We start from the raw sequence: 27,094 nt of genomic DNA, 5'->3' as shown, positions 1-27,094 counted from the left end.
CTAAGTAGTATTTTCTGTTTCTATATTCACACCCAGTTTTACTGTTCAAATTGTGTGGCCAAAAATATGTAAAAATATTAAAACATGCTTCTCAAATGAAACCTTAGGCCTGCTACACTAATGTATTTTAATGTTGCTCATTGCGGTGGTACTTGAAAAGCCAAGTGTTTTCTAAGGGGTGGTACTTGCTGAGAAAAATGTAAGAACCACTGTTCTAAGCTCATTCTTTTTTAAGTACTTCCCATTTGTTCAGTTTCGTTGTGTGTATGCGTGCATGCGCGTGTGTGTATGTGCAGCTAGCAACATGCCACTTCCTGTCTGCAGATGATGAGAAGCATGAGTAATGCAGAGAAGGTAGGCGATGTGCATGCAGAAGGTCCCTTTATTAGGTACAAGGCAATAGTAAAAAAAAATTTTAAAAAGCGCACTGATGTGTAGGCCATGTCCACACAAACACGGAGAGTTTCAAAAACACTTATTTGGGGTTAAGACAATCTCCATCCACACAAGTGTAGTTTCAAAAGTGTCTATGTCTACATACAAACGCGGACTCCTGTTGTCATGCACATTTTGTCCAATCAGAAGCCTGAAAAAAGCAGCAATATCTGACTTGGTGGCATTACACTTCCTATTACGTTTATTTTGATCGACTTTAGACGTAAAATCACATGTACATTATCTTTAAAACCTGCCTGCACGTACACAGAATCCTGGGAACATTATTAAAGAGCGAATGCACCCCTGTGCTGCTGAAACCCAACACTGATAGAATTATAACATGTTGAGCAACATGGTGATGTATTACATGTGCTGTGAAGTGTACATTACTTCTAAAATCAGCATGCACTAACGAAACCCTTTTGCATGTTGAAGTGTCTATATAAAGCACATGGATGTGCGTGTACCGCTGCAAAACTGTCATGGAATTATAAAGCATTTAATCATGGATATAGTGATATGGTACATGTGTAATAAAGTGTATATAGTCTTTAACATCAGTACACAAGCACTGAAATGAGTTTCCTTCATCGAGTGGCGGGGCTCTCACTTAAAGATAGGGTGTCATCCGGGAGGAGCTTAAAGTAAAGCCGCTGCTCCTCCATATCGAGAAAATCCAGATGAGGTGGTTCGGGCATCTGGTCAGGATGCCACCCGGACGCCTCCCTGGGGAGGTGTTTATGGCACGTCCGACCACGGGGAAGACCCAGGACACGTTGGGAAGACTATGTCTCCTGACTTGTCTGGGAACGCCTCGGGATCCCCGGAAGGAGCTGGACGAAGTGGCTGGGGAGAGGGAAGTCTGGGCTTCTCTGCTTAGGCTGCTGCCCCCGCGACCCGACCTCGGATAAGCGGAAGAAATGGATGGCCCTCAAAAGGTTGATGACACCAAAAGCCAAGTGGTTTTTCCCCTAAAATGACAAAATTCCAGGCCTGCTGTCAGCTTATGGTACTGCCTTGCTCATCACTTACCCTGCACAGTCAGGTAGCAGTGCACAGACACTTTGCGGCGCAGAGGTGCGCATTACAATTGGCCCGGAACACTACTAAAGAAAAATTCAATCGATATAAATTTAAATCTATATTTTATCATTGGAAAAAGTATTGCAATATATGCCATACAAATATTTTTCCTTACCTGTTCTATTTTATATACTCTTTCACACTATTATGTGGTCCGTATTGAATTTTTTTCTAGAATGTGCCATAGATTAAAAAAAGACCAATGCGTTAGCCCATTTAACCCTTCGATTAAACAAAACCACTAGTTTCCCAGCTTGACAAGAAAGATGTCACTCAGACACAAGCATCCTCAGTGGATCCAAGTCAGTCACAGAAGACCAAAGCCACACCCACAGCAGAGTCAGCATTTTGTCTGTATATCACAGACTGAGTGAACGCTCTCTCCACTTCCTGTCTGAGAACCTCATTGCGAGTGATGGCGCTCCCGCTTCCCACAATCCTGCTGATCCCCGCCTGTCGCAGATGCTCCGCGGGCATCATGGCGCAGATGTTATCCACGATACCGCGGCATACCGCTCTCGTCACGTGACCCAGAGAAAGGTTGGATGTAGAGATGTTGTTCATCTGACCCAGACAGAAAGGGGCGTGTCTTTCTCCCAGGATGGTCGGAAACACTTGGAGGTCGCTGCTTTCTTGGTTCAGCGCGCATTGAATCATCTTCTCATAGAGAGACTGATCACTCAGCTCCACGCCTGTCAAAGTACAAAATACTTTTACTGCAATGGGAGTGACTGACCTGGAAAGGCTAGATTATGTAATATACAGTACAGTGCAAAAGTCTTAGGTCACCATTATTTTTTTTCTTTTTCACAGTAAAACATCTCAGTCATGTTACATAAATTATTATATATTTTTTAACAATACAAGTTTTAGTTGGCATTTATGGTATCAGCATGAATATCGTGTTGCTGTATTTCATGTACAGTTGTACCTCAACTGACGAGCTTAATTGGTTCCTAACTCGAAACATTTGTATCTCAAATCAACGTCTCCCTAAATTGATATCAATTTTATTGGTAGTTGCCCTTCCAAAACAGCACCATTTTAACATGTAACATGCTTTTTAAAAAAACAAAAAAAACTTTTAGATAGAAATATTGTATAAAAACAATACTATAGGATGTAGTACAAACTACTACAGTACTTTTATGATAATAACAATAATGTACAGCATTTACCTTGGAAAGTGGACTTCTACTGTATCTCATTCTAGCAGTCAAAAACACCATCAGCAGCTTCGCCATATTTTAATGGATAAATGTTTAGATATTATTTTTACGTCCTTGGCTGACATTAAAACTTCTCCTGCTTCAGTATGGTGCAGACCAGCAGTGATACGCTTATACTGCTTCACCAAGTCGATTACACAATCGGTCATGTGTTCAATGATTTATTTATTTAATTCAATAAATATTATCCATTTCTTATTCTCAACACTGTCCTTCACACTCACTCGAAAACAATAATTGTGTCCATCTCAAGCAATAAGCTAATGTTAGCCTTTAGGACCAGATGTTTTGGGCGGATCTTACAGGATTCACTGTGACATTTGATCCACCAAATAACTTGTAACTCAAATGTTTGCTTGCAACTTCAAGCATAAGAATAAACCGAGAGACAGCTCTTATTTCAAAACACTCTTGAGTGGAGGTACCACTGTATTTGCCAATTATTTGCTAAAAACTCACTCCTGTTAGTCATCTTGAGTTTAAGAAGTGTGTACAACAATTAAATAAAGTTGCCTGTTTTGTTCTGTCCTAAATTGTTAAAAATTATGTCCACTAAGTGTTTTTCTTGTTATATGTGGTCAACAAAGTATTGCTGAAACAACATATAGTATCTTAAAGTGGCTTAAAACAATTGCAAAGTGTTTACATTTAAATTAATTTGAAATATTTGAAATTGAAAAAACAATAAATTCCTTTAAACATGACTAATATATGTGAAGTGTACAGTTCATACCTTTATAGCCAAGATTATCTGCAACAATTAATGTACGTTCCTTTTATGTACACACTTATTCCCATTTATACCTATAAATTGATATAAAGTCTTGTGAATTCCCACCGAGCCCACTGGTGTTTGCACATGATAAATATTAAACAAAACATACCAAGCTCTTTCATCCAGCCAGTGAGCATCTGCACAAACGTGGCCAGCACGTTGCCTCCATTGAGTGACGCGGCCACCACCAAGTACGAGCAGCCAAAGTACGGGAAGAATGTGGTGGGGGAGTGCGGCTGAGGAAAGTCGGGAGGTTTGAAGTCAGCTGGCATAACGAATGTCAACTGTGCTGAGGTGCTTATGTTAAAAACTGGGAAGTTAAAGAGAAGGGTGCATGAGTGTTAAAGGGGTTAAACAAACAACATAATGCAAGTTACATTTGGTTGAAATGTTAGCATATGCAGTGCATCCGGAAAATATTCACACCACTTCCCTTTTTCCAACCTTATCTTACAACCTTATTCCAAAATGGAATTAATTCATTTTTGTCCTCAAAATTCTACACACAATACCCCACAATGACAATGTAAAAAGTTGTTATTTTTTTAGATTTTTTTGCAAAATGTATCAAAAATACGAAATTAACAAATCACATAGGTACATAAGTATTCACAGCATTTGCCATGAAGCTCAAAAGTGAGCTCAGGTGCATCCTGTTTCAACTGATCATCCTTGAGGTGTTCCTACAGCTTAATTGGAGTCCACCTGTGGTAAAATCAGTTGGCTGGACATGATTTGAAAAAGCACACACCGTATATAAAGGTCCCACACTTGAATGAAGTAAAATGAATTGTCTCTAGACCTCTGAGACAAGATTGGCTCGAGGCACAAATCTGGGGAACTGGTACAGAAAAATATTTGCTGCTTTGAAGGTCCCAATGAGCACAGTGGCCTCCATCATGGAAGAAGTTTGGAACCACCAGGGCTCTTCCTAGAGCTGACCGGCTGTCGAAACTCAGCAATCTGGGGATAAGGGTCCTAGTCAGAGAGGTGACCAAGAACCCGATGGTCACTGTGTCAGAGCTACAGCATTCCTCTGCGAAGAAAGAAGAACCTTACAGAAGGACAACCATCTCTGTGCTGTGCATGCTGTGGGGATGTTCTTCAACGGCAGGAACTGGGAGACTAGTTAAGATAGAGGGAAAGATGAATGCAGCAATGTACGGAGACATCCTGGAAAAACAACCTGCTCCAGAGCACTCTTGAACTCAGACTGGGGAAACAATTCATCTTTCACCAGGACAAGGACCATAAGCACACAGCCAAGATATCAAAGCAATCGCTTTAGGACAACTGAGTGGCCCGGCCAGAGTCCAGACTTGAATCCGATTGAACATCTCTGAAAAGATTTGAAAATGGCATCCGATCCAACCTGATGGAGCGTAAGAGGTTCTACAAACAGGAATGGGTGAAACTGCCCAAAGATAGGTATGCCAAGCTTGTGGCTATCATGATCTGTGGTATGGATCATGTTTTATGTTATTTTCTGTTTAAGACTCTAGTTCCTGGTTGCACTTCCTTGTTTGTTTTGTCACCATGGTTACTCATTGTGTTCACCTGTCTCTGATTAGTGCTCGCCCGCTCACCTGCTTCCCGAGCACTAATCAGAGGCATTATTTAAGCTTGTCTTTGCCAGTCAGTCGGCCTGGCCTCATTGTTTGCGTCACACCTTTGCCAAGTAAGTTTTTGTTCCATGCCATAGCCTATGCTAAGACTAAGCTTTATGTTTGTTAGGCACGCTTGCCTTTTTGTTGTTTGCTGTATGCTGTGGACTGCCTGTATTTTGGCAGTTGGGTGTTTTCTATTAAATAAATCTAATCCTACCTTTACGCCTTCATCCGGAGCCGTCAGTCTTGCATTCCGGGAGAACAAACCTCTGTAAGCCGACCCTCGCCGTGACAGTGGCATCGTATACAAAAAGACTTGATGCTGTAATTGTTGATGCACCTTTGGCAGCAAAGTATTGAGCAAAGGCTGTGAAGACCTATGTATACATGTGATGTCTTAGTATTTTATTTATTATAAATTTGCTAAAAAATCCCCCCCCCCCAAAAAAAAAACCCATCACATTGTCATTATGGGATATCGTGTGTAGAATTTTGAGAACAAAAATGAACGTATTCCTTAAGGCTGTAATATAACAAAATGTGGAAAAAGTGAAGCGCTGTGTATACTTTCCGGACGCACTGTACAGCACAGTGGAACCTCGAAAGTTTAAAGCTGCAAAGGTAGGGAAGTTCAAAGAGTGGCCATTTACGGCCTGTTGTTTTTATTGGTCCTTGGCATTTTCTGAAAACAAAATAATTGAATTATTAATTTAATGTAGATAGTAGGGATGGGCGAGAGGGCCTAAAATCTATATCGCAATATATATTGCAGCCTCCTGCGATAACGGCATCACAAAATATTATTTGGTATGTAAATTATAATAGAACTATTTCATTAAGGCTTGTTACGCATGCATTAACATATTACGTCATTTCCGGTTGTATTATTTTATCAGAACTATTATTAATCTACTTGCTAATTTACGGTAACTTTCTGTTGTAACATGTTTCCATCTACACTTCTGTTAAGATGTAATAAGCACATATTCTTCTGTTGTTTGTATACTTTACATTAGTTTTAGGCGATACTACACATTTGGGTATCAATCTAATATCAAGTAGTTACAGGGTCCAACCAATGCTGATACTGATACTTAGAATTTTCAAGATCATTGAATAATTACATTTTTGATCACAATTATAATCAGACAAAAACAGGATGGTGCTGTAACAGTATCAACTAAATATATAAATTATGTCATTCTATTCACTCTGATTTAAATAACTTGGTTTCTGCCCTTAAAGCCCTCCTGTGTCCAAGGACTTACTTCCTGAGGTTGTAAACACAGGGTCTATGCAGGTTTCAGCAATCAATGTCAAATGGCTTATTAAGACTTTTCTTAAGACCATAATAAATATAATTTAGGACCATTTCACATCCATACAGACAAAAAACTACAAAGACTTAAAGGAAAATCAAGGGCCAGAATTAATTGTAAGTACAGTATATTAATTCATTCATTGCTCTTTCACATTGAAAAACAAAATGGTTAAACTAAATTCACCAGAAGCTTCTCTATTGTAATCTAATTGAAATATTAGCAAACATCATAACAGTCATTTTTTCTGATTTGCCATAGAAGTGTTTTCTTGCAAAAAGTGCAGTGTGCTTCATATCAAGTGTTTTCATGTAACATCAACATCAGCAATGGTAGAGACAGCACAACAATATATATTGTCTGTCTAAAGCTAAATGGTTAGCTTTTGCATTGTTTTTGCTGCTGTCAGAATTGAGCAAACAGATAAAAACTACTACTACTGTATCTGCACAAAGTTGTGAAAAACAGAGTGCAGACAGAGCGATTGTCTAAAAAGAAAGAAGGCGATTATGGCTCGCAAGCCCAGAACAGAATTTGGATGTGAATAATGTGCTCAGCTAATCTGGTATGCATGAATACATTTGTACCTGTTTGTGTGACTTTTTTGAAAACATATTGCTAATAAACAAGGAATAGTTTTTCATTAAGCATGACAAGATGACATTCGCAAATCTTCCTTGCTTTGCTCACCCAACCATAAACTGAGTGTAAAGATTAAACACACAAACTTTATAGCTTTTAATGTCAGTTGCTGCAATGACTTGGAGAAAAAATTAGGCATGAGAAGCTGACTTAAAAATATTGGAATAAATAATAGAAATAGGAGAATTATGTTTCTTTTTTATAGTTTTAATACTGTGAGCACACTACTACCACAGAGGAATTAGTGTGTGCTAACTTTGTGTAATAGTATGATTTCACCAGTAAAAATCTCTTATTGATCTCCTTCAGCAATTGGCGCCACTTTACCAACATAACACTCCTTTAGGGCAGTGGTTCTCAACCTTTTTTCAGTGATGTACCCCCTGCGAACAGTTTTTTAATTCAAGTACCCCCTAATCAGAGCAAAGCATTTTTGGTTGAAAAAAAGAGATAAAGTGTCATGTCTGTGTTGATCATGTTTTTGTTTTGCTTGGTTTTTGGACACTTTTTAGTTCTTGTCTTCACTCCCTTGCTTTGTCACCATAGTAACCATTAGTTTCACCTGGTTCACATCCTCATGTCACGCACCTGTCTCACGTTTTCACTAATCATGTCACTAGTATTTAAGGCCATTGTTGCCAGGCAGTCGGCCTGGCGACATCACTCTTGACACACTCTCTACACACCATTACGATCCATGCCGTTTTCTTGTCAAAGTAAGTTTTTTGTTTATTAATGCTACAGTTAGTGTTTTTGTTTCATTGATCATAGTTTCTGCCATTGTGCAAGTTTTGTGTTTATTGTCAAGTTTGTTATCTCCGCTGTGAGCGCCTTTTGTTTGTACTTTTTTTGAGTTAGAATTAAAAATGTATTTAAATTCACGTCTTGCACGCGCCAATTTTCCATTGCCTTCTGGGAGAACAAACCACGCCAAGGACTCAGTCCTGACAGTATGTCGCCAGCTTAAAAGTACTCCCGCAAGAAAATTGGACGTTTTGGACGAGGCAGCGTGGAAGGTCTTCCGCGCCATGGAGGAGGAAACGCTGCGCTACTCCTCCGTGGAGTACAGAGACTCCATTTGGTCTGAGGATGGCGCTGCGTCACCGCAGTCCCGGAAGCGCCGCTCTTGACGAAGGACGTCAGGGAGGGCTTCCACAAGCAGTGGAAAGGACGCATCGTTCCCGCAAGCTCCTCCCCCTCCGGGCGGAAACGAGCTGCAGCCAGTCCGGCTTCCCCAGGACAACGTCACGCCGCTGCCAGTGGGTGACGTCATGGATTTTTTTCCCCTGAACTCTTTTTCTTGTCAGCCACATCCAACCAAAGACTCTAAATCCATGATTAAATATTACCAAGACATGTTTTTAGAAATCAGATCCTGTCAATCACAGTCACCCAGTTTTCATGCCCCGCCCCCCAGGACTCAAGCCACGCCCAAGTCACACAAAAACATTTTTTCACCCACTCAATCCCAGGTACAAAAAGAAAGACATTTTGGACAATTTATAGGGGAGGATTTTACCCCCCTCCTGACCTCCCTCCACCCACCCCAAAAAACGGTTCCAGACAGCGGGGAGCGCGTCTGGTATACGCTCCTTGAGGGGGAGGCTAGGGCTGGGAACTTTTCAGGTGGGGTGGCTCAGCATCACCATGCCAAGCCACAGCCTCCAGCACGGCCGCCACCAACAGTCTTTCGGCCCGCCAAGCCACAGCCTCCAACACGGCCGCCACCACCGGTTTTTCGGCCGGCTAAGCCGCAACCCCCAGCTAGGCCACCTCCACCGAAGCCACAGCTAGCACCTGTATCAGCACCAAGTCCAAGGCTAGCTCCAGTGCTGCCGGTAGCAGCACCACGCCAAGCTCCGGTACCAGCTCCACGACGCCAAGAGCCACCCGTCGCAGCACCACGCCTGGCACCACGGCTGGCACCCGTCGCAGCACCACGGCTGGCACCCATCGCAGCACCACGGCTGGCACCCATCGCAGCACCACAGCTGGCACCCGTCGCAGCACGAGCTCCACCACGCCAAGACCCACCACGCCGAGCTCCGGTACCAGCTCCACGACGGCAAACTCCGGTACCAGCTCCACGACGGCAAGCTCCGGTACTAGCTCCACGCCAAGACCAAGACCAACACCCACGCCAAGACCAAGACCAAGACCCTGACCCCCCACGCCAAGACAAAGACCCTGACCCCCCCAAGCCAAGACTAAGACCCTGACCCCCCAAGCCAAGACCAAGACCAAGAACCCCCACGCCAAGACCAAGACCCCCCAAGCCAAGACCAAGACCCCCGCCAAGACCAAGACCCCCGCCAAGACCAAGACCCCGACCCCCACCAAGACCAAGACCCACGCCAAGACCAAGACCAAGACCCCCCACGCCAAGACCAAGACCAAGACCCCCGCCAAGACCAAGACCAAGACCCTCGCCAAGACCCGCCACGCCGAGACTCTCCGCCTGACGCACCACGCCGAGCTTCGCTGCCTGCTTCGTCTGCTGCACCTGCGTCATCGGCTGCTTCCACGCCTGCAACGACGACGACGCGCCTGCCTCCTCGTCGGCCACGAATGTGGCCACTACCTGGTCGTCCGCCACGCCAAGTGCGCCGATCTCCTCGTCGGCCATGGATATGGCCATTCCCAGGTCGCCCACCTCGCCTGGTACAGCGGCGCTCTACGCGTCGCCGCCACCTGACTCTGCCCCGGTGGATTCGGGGCCACTTGGCCTGGCGACCCACCGCCATGTCCCCCTCCAGCCCTCCCATGACTCTTGATCCTGGTTTTTTTGGACATCTGGGATCTGTCCGTAAGGGGGGGGCTCTGTCATGTCTGTGTTGATCATGTTTTTGTTTTGCTTGGTTTTTGGACACTTTTTAGTTCTTGTCTTCACTCCTTTGCTTTGTTACCATAGTAACCATTAGTTTCACCTGGTTCACATCCTCATGTCACGCACCTGTCTCACGTTTTCACTAATCATGTCACTAGTATTTAAGGCCATTGTTGCCAGGCAGTCGGCCTGGCGACATCACTCTTGACACACTCTCTACACACCATTACGATCCATGCCCTTTTCTTGTCAAAGTAAGTTTTTTGTTTATTAATGCTACAGTTAGTGTTTTTGTTTCATTGATCATAGTTTCTGCCATTGTGCAAGTTTTGTGTTTATTGCCAAGTTTGTTATCTCCGCTGTGAGCGCCTTTTGTTTGTACTTTTTTTGAGTTAGAATTAAAAATGTATTTAAATTCACGTCTTGCACGCGCCAATTTTCCATTGCCTTCTGGGAGAACAAACCACGCCAAGGACCCAGTCCTGACATAAAGAAGTAAAATACAGCACTTTGTCATCAGTGTCTGATTTATTAAATTGTATAACAGTGCAAAATATTGCTCACTTGTTGTGGTCTTTCTTGAACTATTTGGAAAAAAGATATAAAAATAACTAAAAACTTGTTGAAAAATAAACAAGTGATTCAATTATAAATAAAGATTTCTACACATAGAACTAATCATCAACTTAAAGTGCCCTCTTTGGGGATTGCAATAGAGATCCATCTGGAGTCATGAACTTAATTCTAAACATTTCTTCACAAAAAATGAAATCTTTAACATCAATATTTATGGAACATGTCTACAAAAAATCTAGCTGTCAACACTGAATATTGCATTGTTGCATTTCTTTTCACAGTTCTTTTTGACAGACATTTAAAAAAATCTCACGTACCCCTTGACATACCTTCAAGTACCCCCAGGGGTACGCGTACCCCCATTTGAGAACCACTGCTTTAGGGGGTTAAGTTGATATTTGTAAAGTTGTACAAATGTTTGTGCCGTTTCGGCAGCTTTTGACACAGACTTATCCCGCACTTTGAACTTTTATATTATCATTCCATTCACTTTCACCACAATGTTTACAAACGCCTCCCTCCTCGATGGCTCCACAACCGGGTCCTAACCCAAATTGTGACATCTGTGAAAACACTTAATATATGTTTCCCTCCACCAGTTTCAACCATGCATTAAATTGATCGTTCTGGAGCCACAAATCTTTGAACTTCCACTTACCAATATTATGAAGTGAAGTTTTCTACGCTGCTATGCTAATCTGTAACAACACACTGCTGTGCACGCACTGCACACACAAGCTGGTGGTGCCCGATAAATTCTGACCAGGCAGCACAGGTAGCCTAATAAAGTTCCGATTTGTAGTTACGTTATAGCGTCCTCAAAAATGTAAACATTTTAAACGCAAGAATGAAGGTTAGCATGTCTTCTTACAATGTGTAGTGTAGCATGTTTAGTTATTCCTTGTCCTACAGGGATGATACTTGTAAAAAACAGTTTATTTGCCACCTTGGAGGCGAGGGATACTGATATATAAACTGTGGCTTTAAACTGTGGAGGGACATGAATGCTACATTGTTTTGAAGATGCGTTCATTTGCGGTCAAATTTGCAGACAATATAACGATAGTATTAAAAGCTCTTTCGACAACCAAACTTATATTGTCTACATCACACAACCTTAGTAGCTATTAACACAAAGCTACGATGAACAATGTACAAATTGTTTCAAAAGCTAACAAGGACAACCAAGTGGCCCGCAAAGCAGCAGAGCCATATACGACTACGAGACGTTTGATGGATAGAGGTGGTACCACAACAAATGGGAGTGTGGTTATAGCGCTTATCTAAATGAACAAGCTAATGGCTGCCAGACCATCACTCTATTTGTAGCTGTTCAATCAAGCATCTTTCATTAGCATTAATTAATGGTGAGTACCGACTAGTGGTGTCATGGTACGTGTTTTCGGTTTCATATAATAACATACATATACACACAGGGTCGATTGCCAGGGTTAATGTGGTCAACATATATAAAATAAAAACTAAATAAGATAAGGCTCAGAATGGTTTCTTAACAAAACCTTTCTACATATAAAGTGCTTTTTTTGATATATTGATTGAGACTTTTATTAGTAGATTGCACAGTACAGTACATATTCCGTACAATTGACCTTTAAATGGCAACACCCGAATACGTTTTTCAACTTGTTTAAGTCGGGGTCCACGTTAATCAACATTAAACTGCCTCAAGTTGTTGCTCGGATTAAATAAAATTACAAAACTTTTCTTCTACTTATAAAAAGTGCAACATTAAACAGTTTCAAGTCAACTCAGACCCAGATTAACTCCCCCCCCCCCCCCCCCCCCAGCCTTTAACCCTGGTGACTTTAAATCAATCTTCATGTTTTTTGCCAGAAAAATCAGTTTATCCACATTGTCTGCAGAAAGAGCAGACCTGCTTGCAGTTACAATGTCTCAGTGGGTCAAAATCTAGTTTTTAATGCAATATGGTCTTAAATATGCTGCTATAAAAACACCAACAGCATTTGTTATTGATTTAGCCCTGCCTGACTCGCCGAGGAGAGGCTGCTTGAATGCGGTGTTTGCACCACGCTCGTCTTTATCTTCGTTGAAGCGATGTTCACTTGGGGGTGGTCACGCTTCAAATGGGTTAGCATGTTTGACGTGTTGTCAGAAGCATACCCTACTGCTGTTGAACAATGTCGGCAAACCTCCGTCCTCCATTGTTGTATCGCACCGCGAAGCTGAAGTGTTCCCAAACGGGAGATCTTAACGAGGCAGGAGGGTCTTCCAGCTCTGGCTTTTACATGTTGTCGTAGTCCGGTTGCTGCTAGCATGCTGTGTGTTGTGCCTCGGTGTGCATTGTTTACACAACGTGCGGTACGGTACTTAATATGTCCGTGTGGAAACTTGTTCGGTACACCTCCGAACCGAACCGAAACCCCCGTACTGAAACGGTTCAATACAAATACATGTACCGTTACACCCTTAGTACAAGCTGAAATTATTAATGCTGCACTAGCATTTACTAAAAATAAAGTAATTCAGAACTTTCAAAGTATGACCTGAGGAGCATTGTTAGCTCGCAGGTGGTTTGTGTTGTTGCCCCATGGTTTATTCCCCAAAATAAAAATGTGCTGTTACTCCAATATAATATTACATATTACACTAATTTGAACACATTTAACACAATTTATGTATGTTATGATATGGTAGATTGACCGACATTGGATTGGTTTTAGCATCTTTAATTCACAAAATGTATCAGTATGGTTTTCTTTATGCATTTCATTTTAAAATCAAAAACTGAGCAGTTTGTATTGAATTTTGTTCCCTCACCGTACCAAAAATGAACTGAATTGTGACCATAAAACCGAAGTATGTACTGAACCGTGATTATGTTATCATAATATTACACCGGTGGAACCTATACTATGGATGTCTGGATCAACGCTTTTAGCCTCCATAACGATTGGATTTTTTGGCCTTAGATCCGATCCAATTTTGAGTCTTGAGCCGCTTCTTTGACAATAAATCATAGAACTAAAAATGTTTTACAGCAAGTAACTAAAGTAAACACAATAACACATTTTTCTTATCTTAGTACATTTAGAATTTTCTAAAGTTGCTGTAAATCAGATGCTGTATTACATTTGTGGTATAAAATGCTACGTACAATTTTTTTCACAAAACAAAGTGGCACAAAGTACACAATAACTAAACAAAAACCAAAACTACTATTGCCTCCCATTTAAATCATTTGGGTTTTGCCCTCAAACCCTTCCTCCATCCAGAGACTTACTCACTGAGTATATAATAATAAAAACCACCAAAACATTATTTTTTAGTAAAAAGAACAAAAAAAAAATAATCGAATTATTTTAGTATCCTATATACCAGTGGTTCTCAACCTTTTTTCAGTGATGTACCCCCTGTGAACATTTTTTTAATGTAAGTACCCCCTAATCAGAGCAAAGCATTTTTGGTTGAAAAAAAGAGATAACGAAGTAAAATACAGCACTATGTCATCAGTTTCTGATTTATTAAATTGTATAACAGTGCAAAATATTGCTCATTTGTTGTGGTCTTTCTTGAACTATTTGGAAAAAAATATATAAAAATAACTAAAAACTTGTTGAAAAATAAACAAGTGATTCAATTATAAATAAAGATTTCTACACATAGAAGTAATCATCAATTTAAAGTGCCCTCTTTGGGGATTGTAATAGAGATCCATCTGGATTCATGAATTTAATTCTAAACATTTCTTCACAAAAAAAAATCTTTAACATCAATATTTGTGGAACATGTCCACAAAAAATCTAGCTGTCAACACTGAATATTGCATTGTTCCATTTCTTTTCAGAGTTCTTTTTGACAGACATTTAAAAAAAATCTCACGAACCCCTTGGCATACCTTCAAGTACCCCCAGGGGTACGCGTACCCCCATTTGAGAACTACTGCTTAGGGATGATACTCGAAACCGGTTTTCCCGGTTGTTCGATAAGAAAATAACCGAGTCCTCGGACTCGAATCTCTTTTTGAGAACCGGTACCCGTTATCGAGACCACTATAGTAAAGAAAAGAGTTGGTTCTTTATTCGAATCCCTCGGAACGAATCCCGTCCCGACCAGAAATGCTCCGTGTGACATCACAATAAATCAGTCACGTAGCTCAGTCATTAGGCGCAGATAGCGAAAGCAGGAAAACAATGGACGAGAAAAAGCGCCCCAAGGTGTAATAAAGTTCAAAACAAAAGGTATAATCCAATGAATAACTTTACTGAGAGATTTGAGCAGGGTACAAACTCATGAAGAACACTTTTACGACCCACCGGAAACATAGCAACCAGGCTAGCAACGCACCTCCTTTACGGCAGCTGGTGCAACGTTCTTAAAGCAACCGCAGCACATACAGATACATACAACACATCTCCCTTTTTTTAACTTTTGTTTTTCACACTGTATATGTGTTGTCTGTCTAATTATAAATAATGCAGACGAGGCGTGTTGGCTGAGTTCTTGACGTTTACTTTCACGGGTGACGACATGCAACAACATTTTTCGGGGCTACCACGCAAGCTCGTCACTCCCGTTGCATGATGGGTAGTGTAGTTGTTATATTCCCTAGCTAGCTCATAACATATTTCCCCCTATAAAGAAATAATGTTAACTCAATAAAGTGTATTTCTTTTTTTAGCTTTAACTTTTCATTTTTTAGCATTGTAACCACATTTGCAAACAACTTTTCTCTTCATAGAATTTTCTTTCTTTCTTTACAGTGCAAAAATGTCAAAGCATCATAAACAGTTATGTCAAATAGCAGCAGAATTGCACTTTTTGGAGAGCTGTATTATTTCCAGTTTCGTGCCCAAGGGACTGATTTTATTTAACACTACATTATTATTTATACACCTATAGTGATCACAGAGACAGGTTGTTTTTGTGTTACTGTATATATTTGTTTTTCTGAAAAATCCCACTTAATATACTTTGGGTAACAACAGTCAATGTTTATTTATTTTATTTTATTTTTTTAGGGGGGTAACAGTCAATATATATTTATTTATTAGATTAAATTGTTTTCTTATATAATAAAAGTGAGCTTTTGTTAAACCAAATATTGTGTGGTTTTTTCCATATACAACAACCTATCTGGACTCGATAAGAGAATCGATAAGGAATCGGTTCGATAAGAGGATTCGATAATAGACTCGAACTCGATAATTTCTTATCAAACATCATCCCTACTACTGCTATATACTGACACTATACAAGTTATCGATAATATAGACATCTGGATTAATCCCCCTTACTTTACATTAAAGAGGACCGCAGTCTTTCCCACACATTCATTTATTTGTGGCGGCCCGCCACGAAAGAATTACGTCCGCCACAAATAAAAAAATATTTTATTTTATTTATTTATTTATTTATTGTCCTGTCCAGCTTTTCAGGCAAATCATATAGTTGATGTAGATGCCCATATAGGCTGTTCAGATTTACTTTACAAAAGAGAAGTGTAGGATACTTCTCTTGTTGCCTTATTTGTATTTGACCACTACTGTTTTCTGTTTATTTGTTACTGACTGTGGCAGGACACCTCTGCCTCTGTTTCACTTTATGTTGCTGGTAAATAATATGGTTGTAGTAGTAGGCTAAAGTTAAATTATTTAGTATGCACTAATTAAAGGGGCAGAGCTTAAAGAGACATTTTAGCTTTTATATTTTATAAGATATATTTTTTGTAAGAACCACAATTAATAAATATATTTCAGTGAATAACTTATTGTTCAAATCTGTATATAAATACGTACATAAAGTGTTGTAATTATATTGTAAAATGGATGGATGGATGGATGGATGGATGGATGGACGTTTAAAACAAAACTGCTATTATTAATTAGTAAGTATACATTTTTTGAGCCTTTTTAGAAAAAATCATATCATTGTAGTAAATTATGCAAATTACTCGATGATGTCATGGTGACCACGCCCATAGCCACGCCCATAGTCACGCCCCCACCGCCACAGGTATCTTGGCAGTTTATGGGAAACACTGGACCGATTATGCAAAACCAACTTCTCTTACCTATTGGTACCTGTTTTTGTGTTTTGGGGATCTGCATAAAATAAATATAATGTTAAGTCAAACCATGGAGGCATGGCGGAAATATTTATAAAACAATCTAGCCGTCCTTCATACTTCCTTCAAACGAGCCGTTTGGATTTTTCCTCATTAGCGACGTTTTTCCAAATTGTGATGTCAGCGGATATCTACATGGTAGAAATTTACCCAAAGTACTTTACGCAAGTCTGCCATTATAGTTTGTGTTGTAGTCAATAAGATCCTTATTTTTTGCTATCTTCTTGTTGTGGGGCGGACTGGCTCGTACATGCACGTACATCCTCCGCTGTTGCCATTTCGAATACAAAGTAGCGTACAATTCTTACTAATCTCTGTCAGTAGACTCGCTATGGAAGTGCTACAAACTACAACTTTGCTGACGGGGAGAAGACGCAGTCGAAGTGGAGGTATATAAACAAGACCATCCACAAAACGCCACATCCTGAACAGACAGTCAGAAAGCAGCTGGAAATTGTTCTGTAAAACATAATCTATACCATTTTTGTTTACTAAAGAACCACCATTGCATGCTATGTAGACCACAATAAAGTGTTTTAAATGTAGAAAAAAATCATATGACCCCTTTAAAGCTTTAGCGGTTAGCTTCTTGTGTCGTCCTGCTCAGTGTACTGTATGTGTGTAGCATCCTCAGCCAATCCTTTTCCTCTAGCCCTCAAGTGATAATGATATTTAGAAGTGTGCAACAAGGAATTTGGACATGTAATTGTGTCTCCCTAAGCGTACATCCCTTTTGAATGAATCTTTCACATGAGTACAATCTTTAGCCATGTAAACCCTCGGTCACAGCTGCGGTAAAAATCCGCTGGGTTCTCAGTGTCACTAGAAAAAGCGCTATATAAATCTAATCCATTATTATTAGTATCTGCTGTACTTCCAAAGTAAAGGGAGGAGTCGCCACATTTAAAGCAAACTCCAATGGGTTGTGTGTTTAGTTTATTTAGGGTTATGATAACAAGGGAGATAAGGGTTTGTTATTATTTATACATCTATAAGTACTATTTTTACACCTTCTCACATTGCACGGTAGATAATGGTGTTATGATAGCGACAGTTTGACCCTGGAAGAGATTAACTCTCTTTATTAATTCTATTGTAAAATTAGAACGAGAGTCCTGGTAAATCTTAAGAGGTTCCACTGTATTTCTATGACTTCCTGCTTCACCTGCATCAGTCTTTGCACTCAGGCAGGAGTAGACAGCGCACTGTAAGTCTCCAAGAGCGCCCCCTACTGGCGTACCAGCAGGGATGCCATGCCAGTCATGACATGTGTGACCCACCAGCTCACCAGAAGGGACACACTGAGGTAGCAGGTGCAAAGGGAAGCCTGTGGCATTCAGACTAGAAAATGCATGCACACACAAACAGCTGTTATGTGTAACACGCTCAGCTTGCCGATACTAATACCATGCATTTAGGAATAAAGTTACATGCACACACTTAATCATTAATAATACTGTGAACAGAACTTTAGTACATACATATCCACATTCCACATGCTGGTAGATGTGTTGTAGAAACCCCAGCTGGCTGCATTCTGAGGCGTCATGACACATCTGTCCAAGCCACACAACATGGCTACCACATAGTCTTGGATAGTACCTGAAACTGTGAAGTCCTTGAGGAACTCGGGCCTGCAGAAGAATAGAAAAAGAAAAATATTTTAAAAAGGGAAGCAAAAACAATATCGACTTGTGTGATTTGTGCTCACCTGTGTTTCATGAACCAAAAGATTGTTGCACAACCAAATCCTGTGGATACGCTGAGATGCGAGTCCGGTTTCGGAAGGGAAGACAGGAAAGTGTTGCTGCATCGGCCATCTTGCCAGGTAATCAGCTGACTGACGTGACCGGCTGTGATGAAGTTGCCATTGGACCAATCACAACCTGAAAGGAACGAAACATTCATACGAGCATTTGTACAAATTAGTGCTGTCAAATGATAATGTAATTTAATTAGATTAATCACACTTTTGAAAGAATCATGATTAATCCCAGGTTATTAACTGCTTGCATAATTTAAATTAACCTAAAAATACCCAAATATTTGGACACAAATACATTTTTATTGTCACAATGTCACCCAGAAACATTTTTTAAATGTTTTTTTTTAAAGCACATTGTTTATTTGCTCAAAAATTGGTAACAGTTTTACATAGTCCAGTCAAGGTGTATTTTCAAGTGAAATTTGTCACAGAGCACCCCTATCAAAGTCTCCTTACTCACCTTTGAAATTGTGTATTCATTGTGAATGACCTTACAACAACCTGTGCTGCCTTCCAGGTAACCATTAACAGGGATCACGGTGAGGTTAAAAAAAAAAAAAAATAGGGGAAGCTCTGGGTTAAGGGGCTCTTTTGGGGGTTTGGGTGAAGTTAAAAAGATTTTAAAATTGTTTTAATACTTTGGAAGGTATTTCCGACATAGAAATTCTGTAAAAATACAAGAAAACTTACCAATGGTTTCTATGTATTAGATGCTATAAATTGAAAGTCACACCTTTTGCATGACTGTACCACATCATCAATAGTTCATGGTTTTTTGTGAGAAAATATATTCACCATATCAATACAAGCTATTCCAAAATAATGAATAATATTTATACAGCATTTACATAGTGAAACCCATTATCTAAATTACATTTAAACCAGTGTGGGTGGCACTGGGAGCAGTTGGGTAAAGTATCTTGCCCAAAGACACAACAGCAGTGACTAGGATGGCGGAAGCGGGGAATCGAACCCTCAAGTTGCTGCCACGGCCACTCTACCAACCGAGCTACACCACCCCAATATATGTTAATGTACAACATCCATAGTTTGTATCATTAGTTCCATGTTTTGTTTGGCTTGAGATCATCTCTTCACTACACAACTATAAGGCATGTCATGAATACATGAAATATGACGGCTATATTTGATAACAAATATTGTAATTGTAAAAACTCTAATATAGTGAACTAGTGAGTCACTTAGTAAAGTCATGGATGTAAGATTGCATTCATGGTATATGCTACAGGTTTGTTTGTTCAATTATGACATGATGCTTTTTATTACCGTACATGTAATCTTAATAAATTTGTGATTATACTTTATAGTGCTTTTTAGGCAACTTTGGCGATGCAACACTAGATCTAGTACAACTTAGTGGGTTTAGTATCATAAATCATGATTAGATTCATGAGACTTAATATCTACTGGTCAACAACAATATGCCATATTATTACTTGCTGAGTTGTAGAAACTTATGAAAATGACTCACCAGGCTGGGACTGCACAAATAATTGAAAAATTCCGAATTTTGCACAACGCTGATTCTAAGACAGACTTTCTATTACACCGACTGGATATATTCCAAAGCACAGCACAAATGTTGCCACACCTTGTGTGTGTGTGACAATCATTGGTACTTTAACTTTAACTTAAATGCCATAAATGTAAAAAGTAAAGTAAGAACTTGTGCATTGCCTATAATCTAGTACACCTTTAACTGTTGTCCATGTCAAAGTATAATCAATTGCAAGGACATGTGGGGAATATTGTTTATAGTCATGTTGTGATTTTAAATAACATACCAGGCGGAACAATGTATGTTTTTTTTCTCATTAAAAATTACACAAAATGTTTGTTCTAAACCTGCCTTATTTCACATTAATAGCCATTTACGCATTATGGACAAATGTGCAATTAATTTAGAAAATGATGCTGTTTTGTCGACCTTCACACCATCCATCCATTTTTTTCTACCGCTTTTTCCCTTACTGGGTCGCGGAGGGTGCAGGACCCTATCTCAGCTGCACACGGGCGGAAGGCGGTGTACACCCTGGACAAGTCGCCACCTCATCGCAGGGCCAACACAGATAGACAGACAACATTCACACACTAGGGCCAATTTAGTGTTGCTAATCAACCTATCCCAAGGTGCATGTCTTTGGAGGTGGGAGGAAGCCGGAGCACCCGGAGAACATGCAAACTCCACACAGACAGATACCTCGCCCAGGATTGAACCCAGGACCTTCGTATTGTGAGGCCCACTTGCTAACCCCTGTTGTATTGTGCAGCCTTTACTCCATTATTTTAATCAAAAAAGAAAAACTAATCCTAATATCTCTTTGGAACAACAGCAGCTAGAAGCTTTTAAAGCTACTTCATTAATGCAATTGAGCAATTTTGTGGGGGGGTGTCACTAGTCATTTTCATTTATATTGCCATATATCAGCTACTGTGTGGAAGTGTGGGGGAACACATAAGAGTAACAAAAAGGCATTGTATCAACTACAGAAAAGAGCTATAAGGATTATTCATACAGTAGATTACTTAGAACACACTAACATATTATTTATTAATTCTGGTTTATTGAAATTACAGGAGCTAGTAAAGTTACAGACATTATGTGTCATGTTTAAGGCTAAAAGTAAAACATTACCAGCAAATTTACAAAAAAATGTTTGTCATCACTTCTGAGAATGAAGAGCATAGAAGAAAAGGTCATTTCAAACATCAGTATTCAAGGACAACTTTAAAACAAATGTGTATATCAGTGGTGGGGGTTAAACTATGGAATTCTCTTTACAATGAGATAAAAGACTGTAAAAATATATTCCAATTGAAAAAAATATATAAAGACAGAACAATAAGATCATATGGACAGCCATAAGTGTTTAAATGTTGCTTTATATTTATTATTTTACTTATTTTTTGCCTGGTTTTGTATTTGTTTTGTATCATCCCGTGAGGTGTATATTACTTTTTTTGTTTTGTTCGATTTGTACTTCATGAAGTTTTGCACTTGTTGTGTTTTTTTGTGTGTTTTTTGTTTGTTTTCATTATATTTGGATGTAATTGTTGGTTTATATGATATCCATTAAGTAAGACTATACGTATTATGTTGAAGGGGGCAGGAAAATATAAGATTTTTCTTTCACCCTGCTCCTTTTTAGGCATTGGTGTGTAAATGTATAAATGGAATAATTGAGGTATAATTGTCTATCGATCAAATATGCACATCAATGAAGGAGTTTTTCTTACACCAGAATAAAAACACAGAGCAAGTGAGTCCAATAGCCACAATAATACACAAACAGCTGTTCTTACCGCTCTTAGCTTTCCAAAATAAAACACCGTGCATTTGTCCTGATACTCCAATCTTGGCCACATTCTGCAGTTTGTCTCTCGGCAGAAGTCCAATGCAGCGGTTGAGAGTGTCCACAATCCGTCCAGTGTCCTGCTCCTTGGCCTGTGCGTGGAGGACAGCAGGTAACCAAACAGGAAGCAGTGTTGACATGTTTGTTAGAGAAGTTCACAGCCGCTATTTAAGTTGTGCACTTACTTTTATGCCGCTAAAATCTGCAATATCAGAAGCAGATGGTAAACTCTGACTTGCAGCAACCGCCCTGGTCTGTTTTTCTAGTAAAACTGCTTTAATCGATGTGGTTCCCAAATCCAAACCCAGAATGTAAGCAGACATGACGGCCAGGTACCAGGTAGTACTCGTTGTACTGTCACGACAAGACACGACAGGTTCAGGAAGACTCGATCGGTCCGAGAAGCATATGTCTGCAGAACTATTGATCGGTCCACGCATGCGCAAACTTGTTTTACGACAGTTACCATGGTTTTCTTTTTGTAATCTTTATTTGAATAACAGTGTCAAGTAAAGGTTACATAAAAAACGTTACTTAACAACTCAGTACTTATTTTGAAACAGATCCGCACAGAAACATGAACATGTGCTTAAATAGCACATAAATCAGTCTTTTTTACTACTAAATTCATATCAAATACATCAATTCACAATACTGATGATTTCATTCATTTCATTTTCATTTATTTATTTATTTCAGGCAATGACATAAAAAATAATAACAAAAAAAGTACAAAGTTGACAACACGTAATATAAATTAATATAGTGAAAAAGGTAATGTATAGTATGTAATGCATGATTGTCCAGTTTCGCCTGAAAGGGAGTGGAAAGAAGATAATGTATTTAATCCCATCCCCAGTTTTCCATTCAGTGATTATTCACATGAGTTTCACTCTTACTTTGTTCAAGGATTATAATACAGATGTTGTATCATAGTGGCATTACCACAGGTAACAATAATTATTACACTGTAACAATAATTTGTATCAACAATGTAGGAATAATGAATACACTAACAATGGTAATAGACAACATAGCAATAATGGTAAGGAAACATTGAGCACAGAGTACATCAGCAGGTCAAATTAAAGACCCTCATCTCTATATTTGAACCAGACCCCATGTTTGTATAATAGTTTAAATTGATTAATAGTTTGGCATTGCTTGTGTTGTAAGTCCAGTTTGTTCCATAGTTTTACTCCGCATACAGACACACAAAAACGTTTACGAGTGGTTTGAGCTCTCGGCAATAAGAAATATCCAAAGCCTCTCAAGTTATGAGCCTGCACTCATCTTATAAAAAAACGTTGTAGATTAGGCGGCAATAGTTTGTTAAATGCTTTATATAAGATTATTAATGTATTATATTTAACAAGGTCATCAAATTTGAGCAACTTTGATTGCATAAACAGATTATGAGTATGTTCTAAATAACCAACGTTGTGAATGATCCGCACTGCTCTTTTCTGTAATATGATTAGAGGATGAATTGTGTTGTGGTAAGTATTCCCGCATACTTCAACACAGTATGTAAGGTATGGGAGTACCAAGGTGCAGTATAGAGTACGGAGGGCATTTTCATTGAGGTATAGTTTTGCTTTGTTTATAATTGAGAGGCTTTTGGAGATTTTTGTTTTAATGTGTCTGACATGAGCTTTCCATGATAGTTTACTATCAATTATTACTCCCAAAAATGTATTCTCATTTACGATTTAAATTTGGATACCATCAATACTTATTTTCTGTTCAGACGTTATGTTGCGATTTCCAAACATCACTATCTTAGTTTTATTTATATTCAAAGATAATTTATTTGTGTCCAACCATTTTTTTTTTTACTACGTTTAGTTCTGTGTTTACTGTATTTATGAGCTCGTTATAGTCATCACTACTGTAAAATATATTTGTGTGGTCTGCAAATAGTATACATTTCAGTACTTTGGATGTATTAAACATATCATTAATATATACATTAAACAGTTTTGGCCCCAACAAGGACCACAAGCAATGCCAAGAGTATCAGAGAAAAATTGACCCATTTTTACAAACTTTTTAAAATAACTTTTTAACCAGTCACCAGCCAGCCCCCTAATTCCATATATTTCCATTTTATCTAGTAGAATTGAATGATTAATGGTATCAAAGGCTTTCTTTAGATCAATAAAGATACCAACTGCATATCTTTTATGCTCCAGTGCATTAGTAATTTCAGTGCATTAGTAATTTATTCAATAGCTTCAGTTATTAATTTTAATTGATATGAAATACTACTTTTTGTCAGGTCGCAGATATATATTTAAGTTACAGTAAGTGCCTTGTAAAAACATTTTACAAAATAAATTACACTATGGGAGTCAGTGGCGCCCCCGTGCGTCATTCATTGCAATGACAGAAGAGTGAAAGTGGTTGAAAATGTGGCGATAATACTCCCTGATTTTTTTTTAATATATCCCTTGTCGGTAAGCTACTTTTGTTTTCAGCAAATTTATAAAACATTCAAATATCACAAATATGAGAAGAATGCAGCATCGACCACCTCCTGTTTGATGACTTGGCTCTACCCACAATCCCTTGCGAATAGCATGGACGCTATCAGGCTCCGAGTATCATAAACACTCGAATACATTTGCGTTTCCCTGGCAATTCTGGCTAACATTCGTCCAAGCTGTTTCATTTTCAAGTCGGCAACGTAACTTTTTACGGATGATGCGTTTTTGATTGCGCCGTCAAAGGAGCAAAAATAATCCTCTTCGTTGACCTCCGGTAAGAACCTCGCATCGTTTAGCAATTCGTTAGCATGCTAACACTAGCGATGCTATAAATGTATGCTGAAATAAGATAGACATGGTGTGAAACAGTACTTAAACATACCCCGCTCTTGCTCTACAAAGGGCTCATGTTGATTATTGAAATATTATTTTAAAAGGATTTTATGACGTTTTGATCCCTTGTGTGTCGCTTTAAATTGGGTCCGGAGATGTGTCGCTTTAAATTGGGTCCGGAGATGACTGCGATAAAATACATTTCGCAAAGTAGGAATATGAATCGAAGATTTTCATAGCCTTCATAATAAACCTGTTTACTACATTTAAGTATATTTTTAACATTGTGAGAGCCCTCTAGACATGAAATACTATCCTTCAGTCACCTTTCCACTAATTTAATCCAATATGGTAATATTATTATAGGCTGAGTCAATCAGTGGCAACGATACTGAACAGCGTGATCTGGTCTCATCCAGTGGCCTTATTAATTTGGTATTGACTTTTTAAGTTCATATAGCCATATTTATGTTTGGAAATGCTAAATTTAGGGCGAAAATGTTGTAGAACATTGTAAAAAATGTTTTTATTATAAAACCTGCGATGAGGTGGCGACTTGTCCAGGGTGTACGCCGCCTTCCGCAGCTGGGATAGGCTCCAGTACCCCCCGCGACCCCGAAAGGGACAAGCGGTAGAAAATGGATGGAATCTGCGATGAGGTGAAACGATATTAAGGGGCGACTGTGACATTTGCTACACCAACTAATGGTGGGGATGCTTTTGATTTAAATTTTGGCTCGCAGCTTAAAGCAATTGGCCGAGATACAGCTCTTACCACAAAACACTCTTAAAGGCGACTGCACTTTTTTTTTTTTTTTTTTTGCCAATCATTCACAATCCTTATGTAAGACAAGAACACTTTTTTATTTTATATTCATTCTAAATAGTAAATAAATGCGATCAAAAGTCAGCTTACAATGGAGCCAATTGGTCTATTTTTCCTATATTGCCCTTAAAACATCCAAACACCTCCATTAAGGATTTTTTTATACATGTTGTAAGTATACATGTAATGTAATGGGAACATTTATACTAACATTTAATATTTACGTATTTGCTCATTTTAAACATAGGGTGCGTATTAATTGAAAAAAACACATCAAGATGTTCGCTTTTTTTTTTCCAACATCACTGATTAGTACTCACTGCAGACTTCATGAGCGCTAACAAACATAATAAAACATCACTTACTGTACAATGTCTGCTGTCAATAGAATGCCGACTGATAGAATCTTGTTATATTCCTGTTTAGATGAAAAATGACTCATAATCCATGCCAAGAAAAGTGGGGTAGAACCAAGCGTCTTTACGTGTCATTCTTGCCATTGCCAGGTCTAAATTGGCTGTCAACATGTACCAGCTTGTCATAATACGTTCTCATTCTTCTACTATCAAGATGAGAGGCATGATTTATGATCCAGACTACAATTACACAAGCAAGGAAACAGGTTACCACTCAATGATGACAACATAGTCACACAAGCTGGTGATCACGGCGCTGCTATAAATAGTTTGTCTGCTTTAGCGCTTATAATAACAATATCACTAATACTTGGTTCATATTCAAGTCACAACATGTAAATGGAGCTTTTGGGCGCCTTTTGGATGTTTTTTTATTGGGTTTATGGACGTAATAGAGGACCTCCCATTGGCTCCATTGTAAATTTACTTTTATTTAGGATTATTTACGAGTTGGAATGCATCAGTCGTCATTTTTTTCATAATGATGGCGAACGATAGGCAAATTACCCAAAATATGCAGTTCCCCTTTAAGTCGAGGTACCACTGTGTCACCTTTTGTTAGCACATTGGTCGATTGTTTTCAAAGGTAGCGTTTGAGTAAACACTTTCCTATCTCCGCAGGCATTTTCCTGCCACCGGCAACCACAGCCAAGATGGCAGCCGTTGTCGCCAAGCGAGAGGGGCCGCAGTTCATCAGCGAAGTGGCCATGAGGGGCAACGCCGCCGTGCTGGACTATTGTCGTACCTCCGTGTCAGCGCTGTCTGGAGCTACAGCTGGTATCCTGGGTTTGACGGGACTGTATGGCTTCGTTTTTTACGTTTTGTCCTCGTTCCTCTTGTCTCTGTTGCTCATTCTCAAGGCTGGGCGGCGATGGAACAAATGCTTCAAGTCCAGGCGGCTACTCTTCACTGGGGGCCTCGTTGGAGGTCTTTTCACCTACGTCCTGTTCTGGACTTTCCTTTATGGAATGGTGCACGTATACTAAACCCGTCCCCTTGCTCCTGAACTAATTCAACTTGATTTGATCTGTAGATGAGCCAAAATAGTTAGAATTTTATTCCACTATGACCTGCTGATATAAGAGGGAGCGTGTTAATAATTCCAATTGTCCTCCCACACTTGCTACTACTCATAGTGCCCGTAACATTTATTTTTGTGTGGTTATAGTGTTACATCTACGGAGCACACCACCTCCATCTACACTTAATGTGCAGTACTGATGTTAGATACATAAAATGTGATTACTAATTGAAATAAATACCTCTCAACAACTTGTTTGCTTACATCA

At 39.3% G+C, this 27,094-nt stretch overlaps 2 protein-coding genes across 2 annotated transcripts; one reads left to right on the top strand and one right to left on the bottom strand.

The window, feature by feature from the left end:
* Positions 1–246: 246 nt before the first annotated feature.
* shpk (sedoheptulokinase) lies at positions 247–22,186 on the bottom strand. The gene is made up of 7 exons (XM_062048225.1): positions 21,927–22,186; positions 21,692–21,833; positions 18,314–18,488; positions 18,084–18,236; positions 17,768–17,943; positions 3,635–3,835; positions 247–2,213 (listed from the first exon to the last, which is right to left on the bottom strand). The coding sequence occupies exons 1-7, from the start codon at positions 22,179–22,181 to the stop codon at positions 1,825–1,827; spliced, it is 1,491 nt and encodes a 496-aa protein (XP_061904209.1). The 5' UTR covers positions 22,182–22,186; the 3' UTR covers positions 247–1,824.
* A 2,109-nt stretch (positions 22,187–24,295) lies between these two features.
* emc6 (ER membrane protein complex subunit 6) lies at positions 24,296–27,093 on the top strand. Its single transcript, XM_062048224.1, has 2 exons — positions 24,296–24,504; positions 26,427–27,093. The coding sequence occupies exon 2, from the start codon at positions 26,459–26,461 to the stop codon at positions 26,789–26,791; it is 333 nt and encodes a 110-aa protein (XP_061904208.1). The 5' UTR covers positions 24,296–24,504; positions 26,427–26,458; the 3' UTR covers positions 26,792–27,093.
* The last annotated feature ends 1 nt before the right edge of the window (position 27,094 follows it).

Source organism: Entelurus aequoreus, linkage group LG05, assembly GCF_033978785.1.
Source record: "Entelurus aequoreus isolate RoL-2023_Sb linkage group LG05, RoL_Eaeq_v1.1, whole genome shotgun sequence".
Taxonomy (NCBI): Eukaryota; Metazoa; Chordata; class Actinopteri; order Syngnathiformes; family Syngnathidae; genus Entelurus; species Entelurus aequoreus.
This window is presented reverse-complemented; position numbering and strand designations above follow the sequence as displayed.

Excerpts from the sequence above, each read along its gene's own strand:
- emc6 (XM_062048224.1), top strand. The coding sequence starts at position 26,459 with ATGGCAGCCGTTGTCGCCAAGCGAGAGGGGCCGCAGTTCATCAGCGAA.
- shpk (XM_062048225.1), bottom strand. The coding sequence starts at position 22,181 with ATGCGTGGACCGATCAATAGTTCTGCAGACATATGCTTCTCGGACCGA. Across the intron at positions 17,944-18,083 it reads AGCATGTGGAATGTGGATAT|TCTGAATGCCACAGGCTTCC; the intron begins GTATGTACTAAA and ends TGCATTTTCTAG. Across the intron at positions 3,836-17,767 it reads GAGTGCAAAGACTGATGCAG|TTTTTAACATAAGCACCTCA; the intron begins GTGAAGCAGGAA and ends TTAACTTCCCAG.